The sequence below is a fragment of the Bubalus bubalis genome, chromosome 23 (genome assembly GCF_019923935.1).
Source record: "Bubalus bubalis isolate 160015118507 breed Murrah chromosome 23, NDDB_SH_1, whole genome shotgun sequence".
Lineage (NCBI taxonomy): Eukaryota > Metazoa > Chordata > Mammalia > Artiodactyla > Bovidae > Bubalus > Bubalus bubalis.
The window spans coordinates 51,587,686-51,612,918 of record NC_059179.1 but is presented as its reverse complement, the minus strand read 5'-3'; the positions used below and the strand labels follow the sequence as shown (position 1 = coordinate 51,612,918).

At 60.5% G+C, this 25,233-nt stretch overlaps 1 protein-coding gene across 2 annotated transcripts in view; it reads right to left on the bottom strand.

Annotated features, from left to right (window-relative positions):
• Positions 1 to 22,573, bottom strand: part of KNDC1 (kinase non-catalytic C-lobe domain containing 1) — a 53,662-nt gene extending 31,089 nt beyond the window's left edge. For both annotated transcript variants that reach the window (XM_025273934.3, XM_006070996.4), the window contains exons 1-9: positions 22,209 to 22,573; positions 16,855 to 17,053; positions 16,534 to 16,592; positions 6,639 to 6,785; positions 6,212 to 6,329; positions 4,435 to 5,102; positions 1,573 to 1,687; positions 889 to 960; positions 745 to 806 (exon numbers count right to left, since the gene is read on the bottom strand). In XM_025273934.3, the coding sequence (XP_025129719.3) occupies positions 745 to 806; positions 889 to 960; positions 1,573 to 1,687; positions 4,435 to 5,102; positions 6,212 to 6,329; positions 6,639 to 6,785; positions 16,534 to 16,592; positions 16,855 to 17,053; positions 22,209 to 22,310 (1,542 nt within the window). In that variant the 5' untranslated portion in view covers positions 22,311 to 22,573. The remainder of the gene's footprint in view (positions 1 to 744; positions 807 to 888; positions 961 to 1,572; positions 1,688 to 4,434; positions 5,103 to 6,211; positions 6,330 to 6,638; positions 6,786 to 16,533; positions 16,593 to 16,854; positions 17,054 to 22,208) is intronic.
• Positions 22,574 to 25,233: the final 2,660 nt, after the last annotated feature.

The window sequence follows — 25,233 nt, the reverse complement described above, 5'->3', positions numbered from 1 at the left end:
TATAAGTTTGTACAAATTAATTTTTAATAATGGGTATGTTTGACAAGTGCCTTGCAAACCCATGGGGTCCTGGGGTCCACACACACGGCCTGGAGCCATCCATGGAGAAGCGCAAGCTGGGTGACCCTATCACCTTCCGGGAGGCAGCGACCAGGCGGATGTTTCCCGGGCCCTGCAGCGCTTCCCGACCCGGGGTCTGCACTAGCAGGGCTGCCTCAGAGCCCGGTGGTCCTCACACTGGGCCCGTCCTCTGCCCTTTTCCCACCAGGCTCTCTGGACGAGGTGTGGGCACCATGGGGAGGTGGGTGCGGGAGGTCAGGGGAGGGGGTGCGGGAGGTCAGGGGAGGGGATGTGTGAGGTCAGGGGAGGGGGTGCAGGAGGCCGGGGGGGTGCGTGAGGTCAGGGGAGGGGGTGCGGGAGGCCATGGGGGGGTGCGGGAGGGCACAGGAAGCGGCTGCGGGCATCCCGGGAGGGGCGGGAAGAGGTGGAGAGCGGGTGCGGGAGGGCACAGGAAGGGGGCTGTGGGCACCCTGGGGAGGGGGCTGTGGGAGCCCCAAGGAGGGGTGGGAAGAGGGTGAGGGAGGACACAGGAAGGGGACTGCAGGTGCCCCGGGAAGGGGACTGCAGGTGCCCCGGGGAGGGGGTGCAGGAGGTCAGGGGAGGGGTGCAGGAGGACACAGGAAGGGGCTGCGGGCGCCCCGGGAGGGGTGGGAAGGGGCAGGGAGGGTGGAAGAGCCCTGGTACCTTTTCAGTCATCAGCTTCTGCTCCGCGACCTCGGGAGCCAGGAAGAACGCGTTGTAAGCGCCTGGGAGAGGAGACCCCAAACCGCTGAGCCTCAGTGCGGCCACGGGTGCTGCCGCAGCCCCCAGGCAAGCTCGCTCACGCACCGTTGGCAGGAGGCGGCCCGAAAAGCACGGCTCCATCTTCGGCAACCAGCACGGAGTCCAGACACAGGCAGGCTGCGGGCGGAGGCGCAGGTCAGAGCCCCCCGAGGGCCGGCCTAGCGGCGGGCAGGGCAGGGCGGCTGCTGGGGCGCAGGCGGTGCAGGAGGAGGGGGGCAGAGGAACGGGGCCCGCCCCGAGTGCTGCCCGTGGAGGGGCCTCGGGGGAGGCCGGCCCTCTGTACGCGCAGCCGAGGCTCACGGGTCCTGAGGGCGGCTGGACCGCAGTGTCTGCCCCGTCTGTCATGTGCCAGAACCACGGTGGGGCCAGAGACCGTCTCTCTGCCTGGCAGGGCGGAGCTTTGGGGGCCACACAGCATCACAGCATCCAAGACCACCCCCACCAGCCCGTGGGGACAGCGTCTCCCCTGCTGAGAGGGCGTGGGCTGAGCCCCCCATGCAGCTCCAGCTTTGCTGCAGGGTCCCCGCTCTAAGGCCCACACATTTTAAGCTGCGCTCTGACCTCCTTGGTCCTGAGACCAGAGCCGACACCCCAGGCTGCCCCTGGCTCACAGGGTGGACACAGCCGCCTGGCCCCAGACTGTGTGCATAGCACACGGGCATGGGAGGCCACTCAGCCCCCAGGTCCCGGGCCAGACGTGCTGGGGGAGGACCCGCGGAGGGGGGTCACCTGGGTGCTGGCCGAGCGTCCGCAGGGTGCTGAGGCATGCGTGGGACAGAGCCCAGAGCTCGTACTCCTTGAAGGGCCGGCCCAGCTTGGTCAGGAGGTCCTGCAGGGAGACGCCCTGGGGGTGGGGGAGTCACATTCAGGGTGCAGGCACCTGGGAGGGGCTTACAGGGCAAAGACCGCCTCCAACACGGTGTGTGCGCCCCTTCCCCCGCATGACAGGCCGGGGGAGTCCCCGCATCCGCACAACAGGTATGGGGGCGAGTGGACAGTCCAGATCCCTGTTCACGGCCAGCGGAAACACAAAACACGCACAAGTGTGGACACCGCACGGTGGCCCCTCAGAGAAGCAGACGCGCAATCACCATCTGCTCCAGCAAGCCAGCTTAAAAGTGGGGTCTTGAAGATGTGGTTGCACACCCATGTTCAAAACAGCATGACTCACAAGAGCAGAGACGTGGAAGAGCCCAAGTACCTTCGGGCGATGGATGGACAAGCATGATTGGTCCATCTACTCGAGGGACATCACTGAGCCCTAACGAGGAAGGGAATTCTGACACAGCAACAACGCAGATAAAGCCTGGTCAGTGACACGCCAGCCACAGAGGGACGTTGATTCCTCACACATCACAGACTTGAGGGGTCACAGCCAGAGGCAGGAAGCAGAGGGGAGGGTATCAGGGCTGGGGGAGGGGAGGAGCGGTCCATGCTCACAGCGGGCAGAGTTTCAGTTTGGGAAGATGAGAAAGTTCTAGAGGTGGTGGTGGTGATATTCGCACAGCAGTGTAAATACCTAACGCCACCGACCTGCACCCTTGAAATGGTTAAGACTGTGATTTCATGTTACGTGTCCCCTTTCCTTGCGACCCCAACCCCATAAAAGTCCCAGAATCAGAAGACTGAGTTCAGCTCGGAGGGCGTTCTCTGCTTTGGGGACACAGGAGGAGCTAGGTGGACCCGCCACCCTCGGACACAGACGGGCGTGTTTACAGGAAGGTTCCGGAGGTGGTGGCTTCACCACTCCCGAACTCCACTCTACACCAGGGTGCAGCCGCCCTGGTCCTGTGGCTTCCCCGCCTGTCTCACCCAGGCTGTGCCTGGCCAGCGGCCTGGGTTCAGGGGCACAGGACTCCCCAAGTCTCCTGCTGTATGTGGGACTGGAGCAGCCAGCTTTGCAACCAAGACGTGCTCTCCAGAGATCTGGGTCTCTGACATCTGATGAGCTGTGGCCTGTGTGGGGGCCTAGTCACCGGAGGCCTTTGGGGCAGGAAAGCTGGTGGCTGAGACGCCCCATCAGCTCTGCCCCTGAACACCACCCACCCTCTGCACAGTGGTCCCAAGCCTCAGTTTACCCATCTGGGACGTCGGCTGTCGTGAGGCTGCCGGGCATTTGAAGGTGAGTGGGGCCCCTGGCTCAGGCCTGAGGTTTTCACCCCAGAGCCTGGCTCCGGGTACACAAGTGCGGCTGTGTGGGCGGACACGGTGGGGCAGGCGGTGGGACAGTGTGGGTGGAGTGGACAGCGTGTGGGCCTTGGGCACGTGTCAGTGCCTGCTGGAGTCTCCAGGAGGGATTTCCATTTTAAAGGAACCATATTTTTCATGTAAATTACCCTCAGGTGCTTGTCAGAATATGAATAAAAATGTAACTCAGTCGGCCCTCCCCTTGAACCTCTGGGTCAGCAGTGAAGTTGCTCAGCCGTATCTGACTCTTTGGGACCCCATGGACTGTAGCCTGCCAGGCTCCTCGGTCCATGGGATTTTCCAGGCCAGAATACTGGAGTGGGTTGCCATTTCCTTCTCCAGGAGATCTTCCTGACCCAGGGATCGAACCCGGGTCTCCAAGCTGCAGGCAGACTCTCACCGTGTCAGCCACCAGGGAAGCCCTGGGTCAGCAGAGGTGGTGGGATGAGGCTGGGGAACAACACTGCCCCACATTCACACGTATTTGGGCCACAGACCCCCAGGCGGCTTTGTCCCAAGATGCTCACGGGGACCCACCTTGGGGGAGCGACTTGCTGGGGCCAAGACTTCCGCCCACAACAGGGCTGAGGGCTGCTGCAGGCCACTCAGATCAGCCGCGGTCACGCTAAAAACACACAGACCTCCCGGACACTGGCTCTAAAGGCGTTCTCTGTCCTTCCCAGCTTACAAAGAGACTGCCAGGACAGAGGAGCCTGGTGGGCTACGTTCGTAGGGTCGCAATGACTCGGACACGGCTGAAGGGACGCACGCCGGGTGTGGAAGATCGCCGCCCCACCCCCAACACGCGGCCCCAGGCAGGTCCCGCCCTCCACCCAGAAGACCCCACCTCCTTGGGGAGGCCCCACCCCCGGTCACGGCGGCTGCTCAGGCTCCGATAGTAGAAAACCCGTCTGCAATGCAGGAAACCAGGGTTCGATCCTTGGGTCAGGAAGATTCCCTGGAGGAGGGCATGGCAACCCACTCCAGTATTCTTGCCTGGAGAATCCCATGGACAGAGGAGCCTGGTTGGGCTGCAGTCCATAGGGTCGCACAGAGTCGGACACGACTGAGCGACTATCACCTTTCCAACCAAGCTTGACAGGTAAGCAACCTCAACCCACATTCTTAATTAATTTCTAACTTAAAGACACCCCTGAGCGCCAGGGCTGGCGAAGCAGAGCGGAAACAGCCTTTGGGCCTCCTCCTGGAAAGGCTGCTCCCTGCGCCTCTTTGAGAGAAAAACTAACCCAGCAAAGGCGTGCCTGGCTCCCCGTCTTAAAGCTTGGAAACTGAGCCGAAGTGAAGCTGAGGCTGCCCTCCTTCCTTGGGGTAAATGCCCAGCACTCGGAGGGCGCCCGTGAGCGTGCACAGGACCCGCCCAGCGTGCGGGACCCGGTCACCCACCTGCTCGGCAGCTGCCCTGTCCGGCTCCCCAGCTCCGTCCGCAGTCCCCTCGTCAGGCTCCAGAGTCCCTGGGTCTCCACCCGCATCTAGAGGGCCCTCGGAACCAGGCGGGGGGCTTTCCCGAGCAGGGCTGACGCCGCCCACCCTCTTGTCCCCTCGGCAACGGAGCTCGAGCTCTCGCTCCGGCCACAGTCTGGATCCAGGCTGTGCCTGGAAGCTGGACAGGCCATGTTTCCCCTCTGGAAAGGCCTTCTTGGGGTCTGGAGGGAAGAATTCCGATGCAGGCAGCGGGGTTTTCACGCTGGTCAGCGACAGGCAGAGGGCGCTGGACTCGGGGCCGTCGGGCGGGAGCCGGGGGAGCGTCCGCACCTTTCTCAGGCCGCTCTTGTCCAGGAAGCCTCTGTCCTGGTCAGCCAGAGGCCGCTGGGCGTCCAGGAGGAGGCAGGCCAGCCCCTCCTGACCCGGGCTCTCTCCATTCTTCACAGGGGAAGACAGCAGAGCCTTGGAAGGTGGGGTCCCGGGGTGCTCCAGGCCTTCTCTGGTGGGGCTCGGGGGCCAGCCCTCCGGGGCAGGCAGGGCCTCGGGGTCAGCAGAACGGTCCCCCAGCTGCCTTTTGGGGCCCGCACCTCTAGGAGCCAGTCGCCCCCTCCAGGTGATGTCGCTGACATCTGGAGGAGAGCAGGGCATGGTCACTGCGGAGGGCCGCAGCCTGGGTGGGCCTCTCCCTGCCTCCCCTGCCCACGGGCACCAGTGAACGCACTGCTGCAGGACCCCTGGCCACCCCCCACCCCGTACTGGCCCAGAGACGCCCTGGCCTGCCTCCTTAATTGCACCATCCTGGCTAATTAATGAGTCTCCAAGGCTCTGGTGCCCGCACCCTCCACTGGGGATGAGCTTCCCACGGGGGAAACGTTTCCTAAGGCCTGTCTAATCACCTCATCCAAAAAGCACATCGTTTTGCTATTACAATTACAGAAGCGATCCTCCCCAAAGGAATAAATTAAATCTGGCTGCAGTCCAGCCTGGTCTTGACGCAAAACCTTCCGCGCACAGGCGTCTGTGTGAACCGCTCTAGAGACGCTTGCCCTCCTACTGCTGGGGGACTGCAGGCCCCACCCCAGAGCCTCCCCACTGTTAGAACCGCCGGCGGGCCCGGTGCCACTGCAGCGCCACAAACGCCGACTTGGCGGTAAAAGCTGCTGCTCGGCTGGGAGAGGGGCCCTGCCGCCCCCAGAGGCTCTGCCTCCCCCAGGGCCCTCCCGGGCTCCGCGCTTCGAGCACAGCTCAGAGCAGACGCTGGCACTAGTTCAAAGTGCCACTCGAGAGTACACCCCAGGGCCGCGGAAGTCCCAGATGCTTCAGCAACAGCGTGTGTGGCAGGAACTAGGTGGCTGCCAGAGGACGGCACTGGGTCCACAGCCCCAAGGTCCACAGAGCAGGACAGAGGTGAGGGGTCCTGAGCACCCACTTCCCAGATGACCTGCCTCTCACCTCTGATTGGGTGTGCGTATGTGTGCGTGGGTGAGCTGTGGGCGTGCGCTGCATGTGTGCCTGCTGTGAGTGGTCTAAATAGGTGTGTCCGAGTTTGCACATACATGTATGTTTCTGTGTGTGCTGGGGAGGGCACATGTGATCTGTTTGGATACGGGTGCATGTAAGTGTGGGTGCTTCTGCGGTGTGTGAGGACGCTGGTGCTGACGTGCACACCCACACGTGCACGGCTGCACGCGCGGTAGTGCCTGCGCACGCGTGCTGGCCCGCTGGAGGGTGTGCTTACCTTGGAACGCCCCAAAGGACTCGATGGAGAGCACTCTCCTCCCGGCGGCCGACAGGCTCCGGCACAGGCGGCAGGACGACGTGAGCTGCATCTTCTCCTCGCACAGCGCGATGATGCTCTGCGGCGGGCCGGTGCTCAGCCCGCGCCCCCGCCCCGGGGCGGCCCCCACCCCCGCCCACTAAGCCTTCCAGGCTCTGGGGTCACGGGCCGGGACTGGGGGGGCTTACGGAAACCCGCAGATTCTGTCCCGCCCGTGACCATTACAAGGCGCACCCTTCATCGCCGAAGTGCAGAGTATAAAAGTCAGAAGCCCGGATGACCAGGTGGTGGGGGCCCCGCGTGCTTACTGGGTGTGCGAGCGCGGGCCGGGGTCGCGCAGGGTTCAGGGTATCTCCTGGGGTGAAGCGGGGCAGGCCTGCGAGTTTACCTGGAGGTTGGGCCGGTCCCCGGGGTCCTCCGCCTGCATCTGGCCCAGCAGCGCCTCCAGCTCCTGGCTCAGCCTGGGCTGGGGGTCAGGCTCTGGCACGTAGTCGAGGGCTGCCTTCAGCGTGGCCCCCAGAGAGTAGATGTGAGCCTGCAGCATCAAAGACCCGCTGGGGCCGGGGGCGGGGCCGCGGGGGCGGGGCCATGGGTGTGGCTGTGGGCAGAGCCGTGGGGCCGTGGCCACGGGGGGTGGGGGGGGGGGGGACCTGGGGCTGGCCCTTGGGGCGGGGCCGTGGCCGTGAGGCCGTTGGGGGCGGGGCCGTGGGGCCCGGGCCATGTGGTCGGCATCGTGCAGGCCCGCGCACAGCCACCGGTCGCTCCTGGTGTTGCTCTTCCGGGCCAGGAGCACCCCTGATCTTTCCAGGGTAGCTCCCCGCCTCATCCCCCACCCCCAAGACACCTCTATTCCTGCCCTAACTGTTCCTCTTTATGCCCACTCATGGACTTTGCTAATTCTCTGCTGAGCTGTTGCCTGTTTTGGGTGCATTCCCGGTGGCTCCCAGTGCAGGAGACACAAAAGACGCGTGTTTGCCCCCTGGGTCAGGAAGACTCCCTGGTGAAAGGCATGGCAACCCACTCCAGTATTCTTGCCTGGAGAATCCCATGGACAGAGGAGCCTGGCGGGCTATGGTCCACTGGGTCGCAGAGAGTCAGACCACACTGAGGAACACGCCCTTTTCAGGTGAAGGGGCTGATCTTGGTCTCGGTGTCACATGTATGTTCCGTCACTGATCTTTTAACTTTGTTCATGTGTCTCTGACATTAAAAAGTTCTACTGTTTCACTGGTGAACCTGCTGCTGTGACCAGCGCTGCAGTGACCATCCTCACGTGGCGTCTTCATGCAACCACGCCACGTTCGCGAAGGCTCAGGCCCCGCCAGTGGGGCTGCCGCTCGGGGTCATGGCCAGCTGCTAAGGAGCTTGGCTCATGAGTGAGACCATTCTTTTTTATTGGCTTCCTTGGAGGGCCTTCCCTAGCCCAGCACAATAAAAACTGCTTGCTTCTGTGTTTTTCCAGTACTTTTGTAGTTGTGAAGCATCGAGCTCTGACCCGTCTGGGATATGTCTTTTTGCTGGGCACTGCAGGGACGGGGGCTTGTCTCCTGGTGGAGAGCCACCCTGAGCAGCTGAAGAGGAGCCCACCGTCTGCCGGCCTGAGCCTCGTCCCACGTCCTCGCTCCCCAGGGCCTGCACTCTGGCCTCCCCTCCTCTCACTCTGGGTCTCCCTCTGTCCAGACTGCGCTCTTTTAATCACAGTAGCTTCAGAGTGCACTCCACACCTGGAGGACAGATTGCTCTCCATCTCCCCCCGCCCCCCAGGTAGATTATTTTCACATTCGTCAAGTTTAGATGTAAAGTTCCACCATTCCCATTAAAAAAAAAGCCAGAATGGTTGGGATTTTCGTGTAACAGCGCTGATGCCGCAGAATTTGGGAGGACCACCATCACACGAGATAAAACCCTGGGATACGGGCAGGATGGCTGTCTCTAGATTGTACCGTCAGCAGCACTTTGATCCATCTGTGGACAAAAGTTCCCCTGTGGGAGCTGTGGGATCCAGCAACATTTGCCAAGGGACCTGGCAGGGGTCGTACCCACCTGTTCATCAGGTGAGAGGCAGACATGCCTCTGGCTTGGTTGTGGACCCCTTAGCTAGATTGACTAGGGAAACAAGAGAGGTCTCAAGTAAAATCAGAAATGAGAGAGGAGATGTTACACCTGATGCCACAGAAACAAAGGGTCATAAGAGACCACTATGTATGCACCAAACTGGTTAACCTAGAGAAAAATGGATACATCCCTAGAAACACGCAGTGCACTAAGACTGAGTCATGAGAAACAAACTGAACTGTTGCTAATAAGGAGATCGAACCAGAAATCAAAAACCTCACAACAAAGAAAAGCCCAGGACCAGATGACTTCACTGGTGACTTTTTACCAAACACATATTTAGAGAAGAATTAATGCCAGTCCTTCTCAAATTCTTCCAAAAAATCAAATGAGAGGGAACACTCCCAAACTCATTTTATGAGGCCAGCATTACCCTGGCATCAAAGTTAGATAAGGCAATACAAGAAAACTACAGAGCAACATCCCTGATGAATACAGATGTAAAAATCCTTAACAAAATATTAGCAAACTAAATTCAAAAGTACATTAAAAGATCATATGCCATGGGCAACTGGAATTTGTCCCCGGGGGATGCAAAGATGGTTCAACATAGGCAAATCAATAAATGTAATTCACCATATTAATAGAATAAAAGTTAATATGATCACCTCAATAAAAGCAGAAAAAGCATTTGGAAAAATTCAGCATCTTTTCATGACAAGAGCTTGCAATAAGCTGGGTATGGAAAGGATGCACTTCAACATAATAAAGGCCACATATTACAAGCTAACATCATACCCAACGGTGAAATGCTGATCTCTAAGTTTAGAACAAGACAAGGATGCCCATTCTCACAATTCCTTTTCAACACACTGGAAGTTGTTGATAGCCAGGACAATTAGGCAAGAAAATGAAATAAAAGGCATCCAAACTAGAAGGGAAGAGATAAAATTGTCTCTGTGCATGATGTGAGCTTACATGCGGAAAATCTTAGATTCCATCAAAAAACTTCTAGAACTAATCAACAAATGCAGTAAAATTTCAGGATACAAAATCAGCATACGTAAATCAGTTACATTTTTATACATTAACAATGAAATATCTAAAAAAGAAATAAGACAATCAGGAGCTTCCCTGATGGTGCAGTGGTTAAAGAATCTGCCTGTGATGTAAGGGACGTGGGTTTGATCCCTGGCCATAACACTTAGAAGTGAATGATACTGAAAAATGCTATGAGGCAAAACTCATAGGTTTGGATGGAAAGTCTTAGCTTTACGCGTTGACCCTAATGTTAGGAAAGAAGAAAAGCTCAGACTAATGAGCTGAGTGTCCGACTGAAGTCAGGAAGACTCATTAACTTGAAACAAGCACAGGAAGAAAGAGACTGAAACGGAAGCGCAGACTTGATGGGGGAGCATCCAGGGCAGGACACAGCACAGGACACCAGGCGGGCTCTCTGCAAAGCTGACGGGAGAAGCGTCCACGCGGGGGCAGTCGCTCTGGCTCACACATGATTTGGCTCGAACTTTGTGCTGACCCGAGAAGCCTGTGTTTTTAAACTATTTTATTTCATTGAAGTACAGTTGATCAATAATGTGTTAACTTCTGCTGTACAGCAAGGTGACTCATTTATATATAAATATATACTTTAAGAATCCTTTTCCTTGTGGTTTATCACAGGATACTGAATGCGGTACCCTGTGCCGGGCGGCGGACCTTGCTGTTCCCCATCTTACATGTAACATTTGCATCCACTAACCCCAAACTGCCGCTCTTTCCCCCCTTTTGGTGACCACAAGTCTGAGCTGCGTGGCTGTGAGTCTGTTCCCGTTTGGTAGATGAGCTCATTTGTGTCACATGTTATACCCCACGTGCACGTGCTACCATATGGTATTTGTCTTTCTCTGTCTGACTCACTTCACTCTGATGATCATCTCTGGGTCCATTCGTGTTCCTGCAAAGGACGTTATTTCATCCTTTTTCACGACTGAGTAGTGTTCTGGTGTATATACACAGCACATTGAGTAGTGTTCTGGTGTACATACGCGGCACATCGCTTTCTTCTCTTTTTTGGCCTTGCCACGAGGCTTGCAGGGTCTCAGTTCCCAAACCAGGGACGAACCCAGGCCACAGCAGTGGAAGTGCTGAGTCCTAACCGCTGGACCATAGGGACATCCCTGCTTCTTTGTTATCCATTCATCTATGCAGCTCGATTTATGGCCTGCTGAACACACATCATATGACTGCTTTAACCAGTAGAGAAGAGGATGCCTTTAAAAATCAGAATGGAGTCGCTGCGGTTCAGGCATCCAGGGAGGATCCAGGTGGGGAGGGTTCAGACACATTCCTGCATCCCTGAGAACTTGGATTTTGGGATGCTGCTCTCAGACTCAGAGACACCACCAGCCATTCTCAGAACAGTATCCGCCAGCAGCTGCCACCTGCAACCCTAGGTCTCAAGCCTCCCCCTGTGACTATGCAGCCATTTCAGACGCCAACAAATCCTGCTTAACCAGCACCCTTTCTTCTTGCAGCTCCAACCCTAATTCTTGACAGACACTTAAGCACTTTTGTGGGGTTTGCCTTTAAAACCCCCACATTTTGGATTCTGGGGACACGACACAAGTGCTTCTTGACTCTGAGTCTTTCAGGCTGCAGGCCTCTGTCTGGCTCAAATAGCAGTCTTTGCATTTCTACTATGGATTATTATTTCTGTCGACAAAACCAACAAAATAAAGGCATTGAAGGGATGTGCTCCTTCCCGCAAGACCAGCAAGAGAAGGCACAAATAAACTATCCAAGGAGGGGAAGGGGGCACCCACAATAAAGGCATTGATTAAGAAAGGATGTCCCCTTCAACTTTAAAAACACAGGTAAAAATGGGTAAATTTTTAGAAATATGTGGTTTATCAAAAGCTGAGTCAATAAGAAATTCAAAACAGGTAAGTCCTATAATTATTAAAAATAGAGCAGCAATTAAAGCTCTTTGCTCCAAGGAAACAGACGGCTGCCTGAGTCAGTCTGGCCAGACTATTCCATTCTTGTCTAAGTTGTAACATGGAAAAGGAGGCAGGGGCGTCTGCACACGACAAAGATACTCCTGATGGCAACACAGTCAGAAACATCAACAGAATGGAAACCCACCAGCCACTCATGAAAACACGCAGAGATGTGAAGCAGGCACCAGTCGATCAAACGCAACGGCGTAAAGAAAACACAGGACGCTGCCCGTTTAGGTATTTCTAAGTAAGAAAGGTTGACTTAACGTTAGAAAACAATTGGGAGATACTGACATCTTAATAATCACTTCAAAAGCTGCAGAAGTATTGCACAATAGAACATGAGGCCTCTCTACAGCAGGGGCCTCAGGCAGAAGTCGTCCTGCTGGGAAGGTGGGAGGAGCTCTCAGGATGGCGAAGAATCACTGACCTGCTCACCCCTGCTCCAGCCCACCCGGAACACATCGCGCGGCAGACGTGGCACCAAAGCTTTGGACGGCAACACAGCCTGCCACCTTCTGCTGGTGACTTGATCAGCTGCAGGCAGGTTTTTTACCACTGAGCCACCTGGGAAGCTTCCCTGGTGACTAAGACTGTAAAGAATCTACCTGTAATGCAAGAGACACAGGTTCGATACCTGGACCAGGAAGATCCCTTGGAGAAGGGAATGGCTACCCATTCCAGTATTCTTGCCTGGAGAATCTCATGGAGAGAGGAGCCTGGTGTGTTGCAGTCCACGGGGTCGCAAAGAGTCGGACACGACTGAGCGACTAACACTTTGATCAGTTAAACAGAAAGTTATCAGAAATAATCAAATAATTTACCACAAGGGCTGATGCAAGATTAGGATGTTAAAGTGAACTGCATTTCTGTAGATTTGACATGAAAAGCAGGAAAATGTGATTCCAAAGATGACCATCCATTTACAGAGTCAAACGCATCCCGTGCCTGAGAACAACCTAGTAAAGGACATTCAAGTAAAACACAGGAGAGCTTTTAAACTGTTACCAAGACAGTAAATAAGAGCTAAATAAACGAAGAGGGATAATGTGTTTCTAGAGGAGACCACATGCGATAAGGGTGTGAGTGCTCCCCAAACTGAGGTACAGATTCAGAGCCATTCTAGTCAAAATGCCGACAGAGCTTTTCATGGAACTTGACACTAAATCCAAGCCTTCCGTGGAAGAAGAAAGACTTCACAACAGCCAGGATGCTTCTGAAAGGAACAGGGAGCGAGCCCTTTCCCTGGGAGACACTGGGCTCCTTGTGGAGCTGGGATTGCTGATAAATGCAGGGTGCAGACACCCTTGGACTAGAGCAGACGTCTGGGAAGTGGACCCACTTTTGTCTGGACGGGGGTGTGTGTGGCTTCGCTGGAGTATGCCCAGGGCAAGCCAATAAACAGCTGGAAAAACCCTTTTCTATACAGAGAAGGATGAACTTGGATCCTTGCCGCACATTACATAAAAAAATCTACCTCGGGTGGATTAAATGTGAACAACAAAACCTTTAAAACTCTTGGCAGAAAATGCCAAGTATCTGTTGGACCTTGAGGTTGGGAAGGTTTCTTAAGGCAAAAAACCAAACAAACCACTAACGGTGAGGAAAACATTGTCACCTGCAAATGGGCCTGCCGTCCACCTCTGCTGCTGCTGCCGCCGAGTCGCTTCAGTCGTGTCCGACCCTGCCGTCCTCCTCTGCTGCTGCTGCTGCCGAGTCGCTTCAGTTGTGTCCGACCCTGCCGTCCATCTCTGCTGCTGCTGCTGCCGAGTCGCTTCAGTCGTGTCCGACCCTGCCGTCCTCCTCTGCTGCTGCTGCTGCCGAGTCGCTTCAGTTGTGTCCGACCCTGCCGTCCATCTCTGCTGCTGCTGCTGCCGAGTCGCTTCAGTCGTGTCCGACCCTGCCGTCCTCCTCTGCTGCTGCTTCTAAGTTGCTTCAGTCGTGTCCGACCCTGCTGGCCACCTCTGCTGCTGCTGCTGCTGAGTCGCTTCAGTCGTGTCCGACCCTGCCGTCCACCTCTGCTCCTGCTTCTAAGTTGCTTCAGTCGTGTCCAACCCTGCCGTCCACCTCTGCTCCTGCTTCTAAGTTGCTTCAGTCGTGTCCGACCCTGCCGGCCACCTCTGCTGCTGCTGCTGCCGAGTCACTTCAGTCGTGTCCGACCCTGCCGGCCACCTCTGCTGCTGGTGCTGCTGCTAAGTCACTTCAGTCGTGTCGGACTCTGTGCGACCCCATAGACGGCAGCCCACCAAGCTCCCCTGTCCCTGGGATTCTCCAGGCAAGAGTGCTGGAGTGGGGTGCCATTGCCTTCTCCATCCACCTCTGCAAGGGTTAAATCAGGTGCTGCTGCAGCTGCCGACCTTCAACACTCCTGAAAGGAGCTCGGGGTGAAGAGCAGGAATGAGGCCCCCTGCTCTGGGGAAGGTGATGGGACAGGTCTTCAGACAGATGCCAGCAGGACCCAATTGTATGAGCCCAGTTTCTGCATCTCCTCATTTTTAGAAAAGACTGAAGTCCTTCATGGTGACACCTGGCCCCTGTGACTCGCAGGCCTTCTGCAGGGCATGTGGCTGGGCTCCCCTGGAGGCTCAGTGGTGAAGACCTGCCTGCTGAGGCAGGAGACACAAACTCAAGCCCCGGTTCAAGAGCGCACAGGCGGTGCAGCAACGAGGCCCGTCAGCCATGACGACGGGGCCTGTGCACCGGAGCCGGGGCTGCAACTGCTTAGCCCACTGCCCTAGAGCCCACGCCACAGAAGAGAAGACCCAGCAGCGAGGAGCCTGCAGACTGCAACGAGAGAGCAGCTCCTGCTGGCCACAACTAGTGAAAAGCCCACACAGCCGATGAAGATAAATAAGTAATAACATCTAAAAAATGAAAAAAAAAAAAAAAAAGAATAGGAGCTTGACTGCACATAGGTGGCGCAGCGGTAAAGAATCTGCCTGCCAGGAAACGCACGAGACACGGGTTCCATCCTTGGGTCGGGAAGATCCCTTGAAGGAGGAAATGACTACCCGCTCCGGTACTCCTGCCTGGAGAATCCCACGGACAGAGGAGCCTGGGGGCCCCGGTCCACGGGGTCACAGAGTTGGACACGACTGAGCAATTGAGCATGCACCCACGCCAGGTCCCCTTCACCACATCACGTATGTCCTGACCTCCCCCGCCCCCTGGAGCAGTTTCTCAGACATGTCTGAAATGCTGTCTCCTGGGCTATTGTCTCATTTTGCCCCAAATAAAACTTAACTTGCAACTCTCACATTGTGCATTTTTTTAAGTCAACAACCCCAATAATTTGACTGTTTTATAAATGACAGGGCTCCCTTGGTGGTACAGTGGCTAAGAATCCACTTGGCAATGCAGGGGACATGGGTTTGACCACTGGGCTGGGAAGACTCCATGTGCCAAAGAGCGACTAAGCCCGTGCACCGCCACTACTGAGCTCGAGCTGAGCCTGCACTCCCCCGGGCCCGCCAGCCAGAGCCACTGAGCCTGCACTCCCCCAGGCCCACGAGCCGTGGCGACTGAGCCCACACTCCACAGGGCCTGCCAGCCGCAGCGACTGAGCCTGCACTCCCCCGGGCCCGCCAGCCAGAGCCACTGAGCCTGCACTCCCCCAGGCCCACGAGCCGTGGCGACTGAGCCCACACTCCACAGGGCCTGCCAGCCGCAGCGACTGAGCCTGCACTCCCCCGGGCCCACGAGCCACAGCGACTGAGCCCGCACCCCGCAGGGCCTGCCAGCCGCAGCGACTGAGCCTGCACTCCCCCGGGCCCACGAGCCACAGCGACTGAGCCCGCACCCCGCAGGGCCCGTGAGCCACGGCGACTGAGCCTGCGCGCCCGGAGCCTGTGAGCAGCAGCAAGAGAAGCCACTGCAGTGAGAAGCCTGCGCACCTAGAGAAAGCCCACACAAAGCAACGAAGACTTGCGCGATTAATTAACCAATCCAGAAAAAAGCTTCTAAAAAAGGAGGACTGATAAACTTTTTTTTCATCAGAGGATGCCTTCAGGCAGCTTTTCTCAAAGCATGGTTCCAGAGGCCACACAGCTTCATAGTGGAAGGCTGCGGGGGCTCCCCGGGCCGTGGGCTGGGCGCGGGCACCGCAGACTAACCACAGACGCCGTGGTGAGAGCCGGGCCTCCGCCGAGCTGGGCCTTCGGGAGGTTTACAAACACGGAAAACAATGCCACTGTCCTCACTGTTTTTCTGGGGGAGAACACCGTCACTTATCATGAACACATGTTATACGTGTTAACATGGAATGGGTTTATGATCATTACTATTAAATGAGTTAGTAGGTGGACTTTTTCTGCATTTCTCCATTTTATCTGTAACACAGTGAGTACTGGCAGGTGTGACTCACACAGAGCTCTTTGGACACTTGGCTTCCAGGAGTATAAGGGTTCCAAGAACCAAAGAGTTTGAGAACTGCTGCCTCAGGGAGGTGAGACCTCACATTCCACAGTGAACACAACATCTGCAACCGTGACAAAATGGAGGAAAATACGGGGAGAAAAGTGGAACAACTGGAGAGAGATGGGCCTGCCAGGCCCCACCCCACCTACAGGACCATCGTCCGGGGCCACCCCAGGGAGGCAGGCCTGTGGAGATGCTGGTCTCTCCAAGCGGGGAAAGCGTGCCCCTGGGCCCTCCCGGCTCTGCAGTGACTGGGATGGGAGCTCGTGCTGGACACTCCGAGGCCGCACAGAGCAGCGCCGACCCCAGCAGTCCTGCCCCCCCGCCCAACGAAGGATGTGATGCCCAGTGCAGAAAAGGCAGTTCCAGGGGCTGAGATGCAGCGGGAGGCTCTTTTCAGGAAGCTGAACTGGCACAGGTGGGCCCTCCCCTCTCTAGGTCTCCACTCAGGGGTTCACTTGCTGGGGCAGGGCCTGGCGGCCTCAGTGACCTTGGGCCAAGTGTCCTTGGCATGGCCGGCCGCGGCTCACACTCGAAGGGGACTCTGGGCCACAAGCCTCCCACGAGCGGCCCCGCCAGTCCTTCAGAGGAGCTGTGACTCCCGCCAGCCACCACTGGTAATTTTAGGCGCTTTTAACATCTTAAATATAGTCACACTCAGACAACATGCCAGGCGCACAGTGAGGAGCCGGCAGCCAGACATACGCTGTTGCCGGAGCCCAGCAGCAGGGGTGAGAGTGCCCCACGCAGCCCCTGGGGGGGACCCCGCACTCGCGCAGGGGGCCAGCTGCTGGCCTCCTTGCTGCCACTTACCTCAAAGGTGTTCCCCGTCACATCAAACTCTGGGGGCACAAAAGCTCCCTCAGGGTCATCTGGGGAGAGAAGAGAAGATGCCATTCACACGGTGACCCCCCAACACACGTCAGGTGAGACAGGCTGCCAGGCTCTTCCCGGATGGGGGGCTACGTGCACCTGAGGCCCAGCCAGGACCACCCACCAGCGGGGTCCGCCCCCGGCCTCCCCTCACCCAGGCCCAGGCAGGTTGCCGTGGAAACCCGGCTCCAGACCACGGCGCCGGGGGCGGGGCCGCGCCCTCGCGGGCGCCTATGCTCACACGCGCCGCGCGGGCCTCACCGCTGAGCTGCTCCATGAAGCACACGTTCCCGCTGGTGTTGAAGGCCAGCGTGTCGGGCGTGATGCACAGGGTCTGGAAGATGGCCGAGTGGGCGACGCTGCGCATTGCCAGGCTGCACTCCAGGCACACAGCCCAGGCCTCCTGCTCGCTCAGGCCGCTGTCCCGCAGGGAGAGGATGTCGGCCAGGGACACGTTCTCCTGCCGAGACAGCCTGGGCTGAGCCCTGGGCGCCTGTGGAGGGGCAGGGGGCCTGGGCACGAGACCCCGCGGCCACCCCCGCATCTGGAACTGACTCAGCTGTGGTCCTGCCACCCACACGCACTTGGGTGTGCACACCACACACTAACACACTGTCACCCACCTGCTGTCCCCATACACGCACACAACTCTCACACATTTACTCAGTTATCAGAGGCACAGGCACGCAAAACCTGCACATCCACACACTTGTGCCCACGTGTCCACGCAAGTCACACCTGCACGAGCACATTCATCACAGGCGCACACACGTCAGACACCCTGTACCTCACCGCCCTTTTCCAGGCCATTGTTTGATGCCCTGGTCAGCCCTGTGTGTCTGTGTGTTCACACACCACCCACCTAAAGAGGGGACAGGGCACAGAGGGAGCCAGACTGGGAGCTGAGGGGGAAGCATGCGGGCAGTGGTCAGGAAAGGGCCTGGACACCCAGCCTCGGAGTGGGAGTGGAGAATGGGCTGACCGGGGTTGGAGAATAGGGGTGAGAGGGGTGAGCGGGCTTGGAGAGTAGGGGTGAGCGGGGTGAGCAGGGTTGGAGAGTAGGGGTGAGGGGGGTGAGCAGGGTTGGAGAGTAGGGGTGAGCGGGGTGGTACAGAAGAGAAGTCCCCAGCTTCCTGTCCCTACCAAGCTTCTGCCTCCAGCCTCCACTGCCCCCACCCCCAGCATGCAGGGTATTCTCAGGTTTAGCCGAGCTCAGGTCCTGAAAGGAGCCTCCACCTGTAAACTTCTCCCCTTCCCTGCACAGGTCCCCAGAGCCATGGCTGAGGAGGTGAAGAGTTTAAAGGGAGGGACAGCAGGTTGGGAGGTGGTGTGTGTGTGTGGTGCTGGGGGACGGAGGCGGACGGGGCAGGTCTGCTCGGGTGACTTGGTTTCCCCCATAGTCCATGTCCTTCTCCGCTCAGGGAGGGCCTCGGTGCCACCCTCCTGGGCCTGCCCTGCTCTCTCTGTTGGGCGTGGCATTAAGATGGGTGAGGATAAGGCAGCCCCAGGGCTCGTGGCTTGTAGAGCCTGTTGGGGGGGGGTGGCCGCGCCAAACTCCGGCAGTGTGCGGACCCTGCGGAGGGTGGACGGGAGTCTTAAAAGGAGAATCCTGAGCAAAGAGCGGAGCACGCGGTCAGATGGGGGCAGCAGACAGTAACCCGAACCCACCGGCTGCGTTCGGTTCTCCTGTAAGAGGTTGTCCACGTCCACCTCGTGCAGGGCCTGTCTGTCCCCCAGGACCCTGAGGACTCAGAGCCCGAGGTGCCCAGGGTGCCGTGAGGCCTGGTTAGAGAGGTGCCGGGCCCTGTGTGCACGGGGATGCATGCCTGCACACCAAGAGGCCCATGCACACGCACGCAGACACGCACAGTCCACAGCCCGAGGACCCCGCGGGCTTGGCTGTAAGGAGGACACGTCTAAGCTGGTGCCACTGCAGGGGCCTCGCTGACTCTCACCGGCCGTGGCCACGTGGGCACCAGGCCCGCCTGCTTACTCAGACAGGCTTGCTGCCAGGATAAGGCGCCCAGGGCAGGCCCATGGCTTCTGGCCCAGGGCCAGGCCTCTGCTGCCCTGCCCAGTGGATGATGCTCTGGTTGGGGGAGACCCTCAGGGAAGCCAGAGCCCTGCACCCACAGACGGGGGAGCCCCTGTGGGGTCTCTGTGTGGCTCTGTGGGGTGATGCCCACAGGCCCCTAGTCAGTTCTTCCATTCAGCAGAGCCCGCTCCACCAGGTGGGATGGTCTCAGACCCCCTGAAACCCTACTACTGAAGCAGGAGGCGGGATTCAGCTGAAGCAGTTTCCAGCACACCCAAGGAAGGTCCTGCCACATGACGACGGACCCTGGGCCCACGGTCACCTCCCTCTGGGACCTGCCCCTCTGGTCCTCCCTGCTCGGGCCCAGGCAGGAGGAGGGACCATTCCTTGCCTGGATCCAGGGCTCAGGGAGGCCAGGCAGATGCCAGGCAGACTTGGCCAGTGGGTCCAGACAAGGCCCGAGGGGCCGGGCCGCATGCTGGCTGTGCAGGGTCTTCAGGCCACCGGCCCTGCCTGAACTCCCGCCTGCTGGGCTGGAGCCGGGCTCTTCCTCGAGGGGCAGCTCGGGACCCCGAGCCTTGTGCCAAGCAGGCCCCGTCCACACCCAAGGCGACAGGGCTTGGAGGCTGGCAGGGGCTTCACGGTGGAGGCCGACGTTTGTGGGTGGTGGTGGGGGGCAGTGAGTGACATGTTAGGAACAAACAAGCCGGTGCGGCTCCGGCGGACGGCTGTGTCCCCCCCGCCTCCGGGCGCCCAGGACCCACCAGGGCTGTGGCAAGCGGGGGCACTTCCGTCCTGCCACGGCCCACGTGGCCGAACCCAGACACCACGGCCAGCAGTCACTGGCTCCAAATCCTGGGTATAGACCCAGCCTCTGGGCAGGTCCAGAAGGTTCTCCAGAACCCAGCCGGGGCCTGCGCCCCAGCCCTCAGCACTGCCCAGCAGGACGCTGCCCAGTGGACCATGGGCTACGTCTGTGGGTGGGCCTCCTGGGGCAGTTAGAGCAGACCCCCTGGCATGCGTGTGGGCAGAGGCTCAGTGTCTGTCCCGGCTGGGAGAAGAGCAGGGGAGGTGGGGGATGCAGCCTCCCCGGGCAGCCCCCTGTTGCCACACTGGGTCCCAGATGGGGGTCTCCTACCATTGGCCGGTCACAGCGAGGTGCTGGCCAGCGGGAGCGTCTATCCTGCTGGGGCGGGCCGCGGGCCAGGCTGCCTGGGCCACGGGACCCCTCCACGGGCCATTCTGTGCGTTTCAAATGCTGCCTCTCTGCCTGCAGACTCCCCGGCCCAGCCCAGCTCCCGGCCCACAGGCGCCAGGGAGACAGATGTCCCGCTGGTCTTGGGGGCAGTAAGAATACTCCCTCAGGGGAGCTTTGGAACTGGGAGACCCCACCCCCCAAAGGCCCCTGAAGACCAGGGCCGCCTGCCGCCTGGTGGACGACTCTGCCTCTCTGCTCCGGCCTTTGCGGGTGCCAGAGTAGGGGTGCTGCCTGCTGCTGGCCAGGGGCCAGGGGGCCAGGACCTTGCTGGGTGGTGCCGGCCCTGAGCTCTCATGCCCATCAGTCGCCCATGTGTCCCCAGGGCAGGTGCCCAGAGTGAAGTTGCTGGGACAGGGGGAGGGGCACCCACACATCACTACCGGACCCCTAACTGTTTTCCAAAGAGGTCAGTCTGCTCCACGCACCCCACCCCGCAGGGAGGGCGGCCTGGTTCGCGCCAGCCTGGCGCCGGCGGGAAGGTCGTCAGGGCGCTGTATCTTGTGCTCCCTGAGTGTGATGAAGGTGAACGTTTTCTCACATGGTCACCAGCAATTTGAATTTTGTCCGCGGTCATAGTGGGGGAGGGACCGTCCAGAGGCTCCTGCTGGAGTCTCCAGCTCACAGGACTCAGCTGATACAGTGGGCTGTGTAAGCAGCGAACACCCGCGTCTCCCGCGCAGTGTACGGTCCCCGCCCGCGGTTCCCCCTGGGGCTCCCGCAGCCTGGGGCTCCCGCAGCCCGGCCCTCCGTCCTCTCTCACGGGACGGCCTTGGGGAATCAATCTGATGGCAAAGTGCTGTCGCGGGCAGTCCCATGTCCCCAGCGGGGACTTAAAGCCTTTACCACTGACCACACCCACTGTGTGCAGGCACCAGAATCTGGAGCAGGGACAGGACCTCGGCGGGAGCCCCAGGGACAGACCTCCGGGTTCAGAACACACCCAGGGCAGTGCTTCGCATCAGGAGAGGCTGCGGCGAGAGGGGCCAGTTGTCCAGACTTCCTTGCTGGACAGACCACCACCGCAGCCTCCCACGACACCTGGAGGTCACGGCCACAGACTGCGGGGGCCCCGGACCCACGCACTGGGCTCAGCGGGGGCTACTCCATCCCCAGGACGCTGCGACTGCTACCAGAGCGCATCAGGGCTCCGCAGTGGGACAGACAGCAGGCTCGGGGTGGAGGCTTCGGGTCCAAACCCTGCTCTGCCTGCCCTGTTTACTGGGCACCCGTCACAGCTCGGTGTCTCGGGCACAGAGGAGACCCTGGAGGCGTGGGGCGTTCAGTGCAGAGAGGCCGTGTGGAGAACCACGTTCTGCGTCTGCCTTGGAGCGTGGTTCGGGGGACGTGAGGTTTCCAGCAGATGCTTTAGGAACCTGCCCTCCGGGAGCATCTGCAGGCTGTGTGCTGGGAACGCCCTTCACTCCGCATAAAGCCGTGGAGATACCCACAGAATTATTTATTCCCTTGCGGTTCCCTCTGCAGCCCTCTCTCGCACCAAATCCAGGCCATGGCGGGTGGGGATGGGGTGGGGAGGCAGCACCCCTCCCCGGGCACTGCCCCCTTGACAGACTCTGAAGGACTGTTTCTAGGGCATGAGCCCCTCTGTCCTTAGAACCAGCTCAGCTAAGGATGTGGGCAGGGGCCAGCTGGGGGCAAGGGCCCCAGGGCCTGCAGAGATGGTTTCTGTGACCCTCCAGTTCAGGAGGGCAGGTGGGTCTGTCTGTAGACCCCACAGACGGGCGTGTGCTGGGACAGGGGCTCTGCAAAGACCTCAAAGCCCGGGGAGCAGCTGAGCCATCCAGCAGCCACCTCGCCTGTGGCTGGGACTGGCCTGTTCAAGGGCCACAGGGTCTCCATTCGACCCCAACCTACAGAGCTATCTGACGAACCCAGGCCCAGGGGCAGCTTCTCCGACGGGGTTGCAGGCAAACCGGCTCTAGAGGTGCTTGGCCGGGTTAGTGGCCAGAAGCCCCACAAGACAGAGCCTCCGGCCCGGGGACCCCAGCTGGGGGCTCAGGACTTGGGGCTCCTGACTGAAGGCCCCGAGTCGGTCATTAGTCACAGGGCCCCCAGCCCCCACACCACCAGCTCCGGAACAGGCCTGACTGGGCTCTCTGCCCCGAGGCCCCCGGCCCCCTCTTGCAGGGCGCCGACATCCGCACCGACGGCCCACAGCTGCCGTCCTGTGGGGAGGGGGCGGTGAGAACAGCTGCCGGGTCCCCTGCGGCAGGGACCTGGCCCGCGGGGGCCGGGGACCTGGGGGTCTCTCTGCGAACCCCTCGGTGGGGGTGGTGGGGGTCCCACCGTGGGGCGGGGGCTCACCTCGTCTTCTGGCAGAGTGGGGAGCGGCTCGAAGTCATAGAAGTCCAGGTCCTTGCCGTCCTCCTCATAAAAAGCCGCCGCGGCCCGGTCCATGGTCTGCATCCTTGGGCGCGCCGCCGCCGGAGCCGCCGCGTCCTCGCCGACCGAGGTCCGCGCGGCCGGCGCCCCTACCAGCCTGGCCTCGCCGCCCGCGGCCCCGGTTCCCCTGCAGCCGGCTCTGCTCCGGGGCTGGATCCGCGCGCCGGGCCGGTTCAGCGCGCCGGGCTGGTTCTGCTCGGGGACTGGTTGTCCGCCCCGGGGCTGGCCCTGCGCTCCGGGCCGGCTCCGCGCTCTCGGCCAGCTCCGCGCTCCGGGCCGGCTCCGCGCTCTCGGCCAGCTCCGCGCTCCGGGGCCGGCTCCGCGCTCTCGGCCAGCTCCGCGCTCCGGGCCGGCTCCGCGCTCTCGGCCAGCTCCGCGCTCCGGGGCCGGCTACGCGCTCCGGGGCTGGCTCAGCGCTCCGGGGCCGGCTACGCGCGCCGGGCCGCCATGGCAACGCGCCCGCGCCGCCCCCCCCACCCCCCCGCCCGCGTCCCCCCAGCGCCCCCGCCCCGCCGCCCCCGGCGCCCCGCCCGCGCGCTGCCGCAGTGTCTCCCGAGCAGGGCGGGGGGTGGGGACACCTGGGCGCCGACTAGGGCACTCGGAGGGCCGCACTCACTTTGGCGGGCAGCTGGGGGCGCCTGAGCCTCTAGGGGCCTTCTGGGGATTTTGTCCCTCGGGGATGTTGGCCGTTTCCGGGGGCTGTGCTGGGGGCGCTGGAGGTCTGTGCGCGGCGAGCGCCGTTCGGGGGCGGGGCGGGTGTTCCTGCGCGGTGCGTCGCAGGCTGCTGCGGGGTCTGGGCACACGGAGCGGGGCCGTGGTACACCCCACGGAGGCTGGCAAGCGGGTATCCCACCTTCCGCCGGTACCCCTCTCCTGCCCCCACCGGCCGAGGGAGGGGCTGCCGCAGTTCCCGCGGGGGGTGGGTTGGCGGCTGCAGATGCTCCCAGGTGGGTGGGGGGAGCCCGGGGAGAGGGGCGCCGGGGGGGGGGGACGGCTGGAGCGCGGGTCGGGGGGAGACCGGGAGGGGACCCGTGTGAGCAGCTGCGCTCTGGCCCGCCGGCTTCTTCAGTTAGTCCGCGGGTGACACGTAGGACCAGCACTTAGCGCTCCATCCCAACCTTGCCAACCGGCTGTGGAAAGGAAACCGGACCAGACAACCCCTCCTTCAATTTTGTTGGCTTCAGGGCTGACCCTTCACCGCCGCTTAGGCTCTGTTGGCCAGTTTCCTCCGCACCAGGGCCAGCCTTGCCCCAAGCTGGGACCTGTGGCTGGGCAAAGAGCAGGACACCCCGACCCCAGCCCAGCAAAGATCCAGGGCTCTCCTCTCCCTGGGGAGTGAAGATCCACCAACCCCCCACCCCTGCCCCGCAGAGATTCAGACAGCACAGCACCCTCTTTTCCACAGGAGGGGGCATGGTGGTCTCACCAGCCTGTGTGGGCATGGCTGGTTCCCCTCCCCCCCCAGGTGGAGCACTGGGCCAGAGCTCCCACGGGAGAGTGGGCACTGCGGCCAGGCTGCCAGCCACACCCTCACAGCCTGGCCGGGCACACAGCAGTCGCTCTGTAAACACTGCTGCGTGAAGAAGTGGACTTGTGGTAAGCCCTGCAGAGTCCCAGGATGCAGGGGACCGATTCCATCCTGGCTCAGGGCTCGGGGCCTCAGGGCCTGTGATGTGACCCCAGGGGAGCACTGAGGTCAGGGGAGAGACCAGGGACAGTGAGGCCTCAGGCTGGTGGCCAGGGCTCCAGGCAGCCTCACCTTGTGCAGCGCACCCGTGGCACCTAAAGCAGAAAGGGCTCCGGCTGTTTGGGCGCTGAGAGTTGGGGTCTCAGACTCGGTGTGTCTGGGCTGTGGGTGGGCACTGCCTGGTGTCTCAGAAGGAGGAGCCCTGCTCCAGGGCTCCAGCTGCACCCTGGCCTGGACCGTGTCCAGAGCTGGGCGCCCTGGCTGCAGGGTCCCCGTGCTGCGTGTCTGGGGGCTGCCGCCTCCCTGTCCAGGGCCGGGGTCAAAGCACTGCTAAAGTCGGTATGGGGCCTTGACGCTCTGGCTCGCCAGCCGGCCTCCGCGCCCTCTGGGGGCCTCGGGCTGTGTGCCGACTCTGTCACCTGGTTCTTGGGTCTCCGGGCTGCCAGGCCCAGGGTCTGGGGGCAAAGATCACCCCCTAGCTGAAGGAGCCATCTCATTGTGGGTGCTTCTGGATCTAATGGCATTGTCTGCTTTGGGAAGAGGGGCATCCAGTTTGGGTAAAATACGGAGCACACGGGCTGTAGATGCTGGCTGAGTCAGCTCTGTTGCAGCGTACAGCTGCTCAGTGGGCATCACCCATCTCCTTGGTCAGGTGGGAACCAGGGCCCTGGGCCAGTGGGGAGGGGACCGGGGACCTGGGCCAGGTGCTCTTGGCAGGGGCCACACTGCCCTTTCCTCTTCTGGAGGCGTGTGGTCACCAGTCTTTGTGGCTCAGTGGAGTGAGCAGACGCTTGTGCGGGGTAGGGGCCGCACTGCCCTTTCCTCTTCTCCTGGAGGCGTGTGGTCACCAGTCTCTGTTGCTCAGTGCAGTGAGCAGACGCTTGTGCGGGGTGCTCTGCGAGGCTCATGGTGTGTGTGCACACTTGCCCGTGCTTACGGCAGGCTTTGCTCCCAGGAAGGGTGTGGCCCCCGTGTCCTGGCGTGGTGGGTGCTTGTCAGTGTGGTACGTGACCGTGACGTTGCTCTTGAGAAAGAGGGCTTCCAGATTGGGCCTCTCGGCCTCCCCAGAGCCGGTGGGACGGCACAGGGGGGACAAGGACCTCCAGGCAGAGCTGGGCCCACGCAGAGTTAATGTCAGTCCCAGACAGGCCCGAGCCCTCACGAGCAGACTGCAGGAAGGGCCACTTCGCCCTGGCCGAGGCGTCTCCGGACTCACCTGGTGAGCTAGCCCGCTTCCTGGGGGCCCTTGGTGCCACCAGA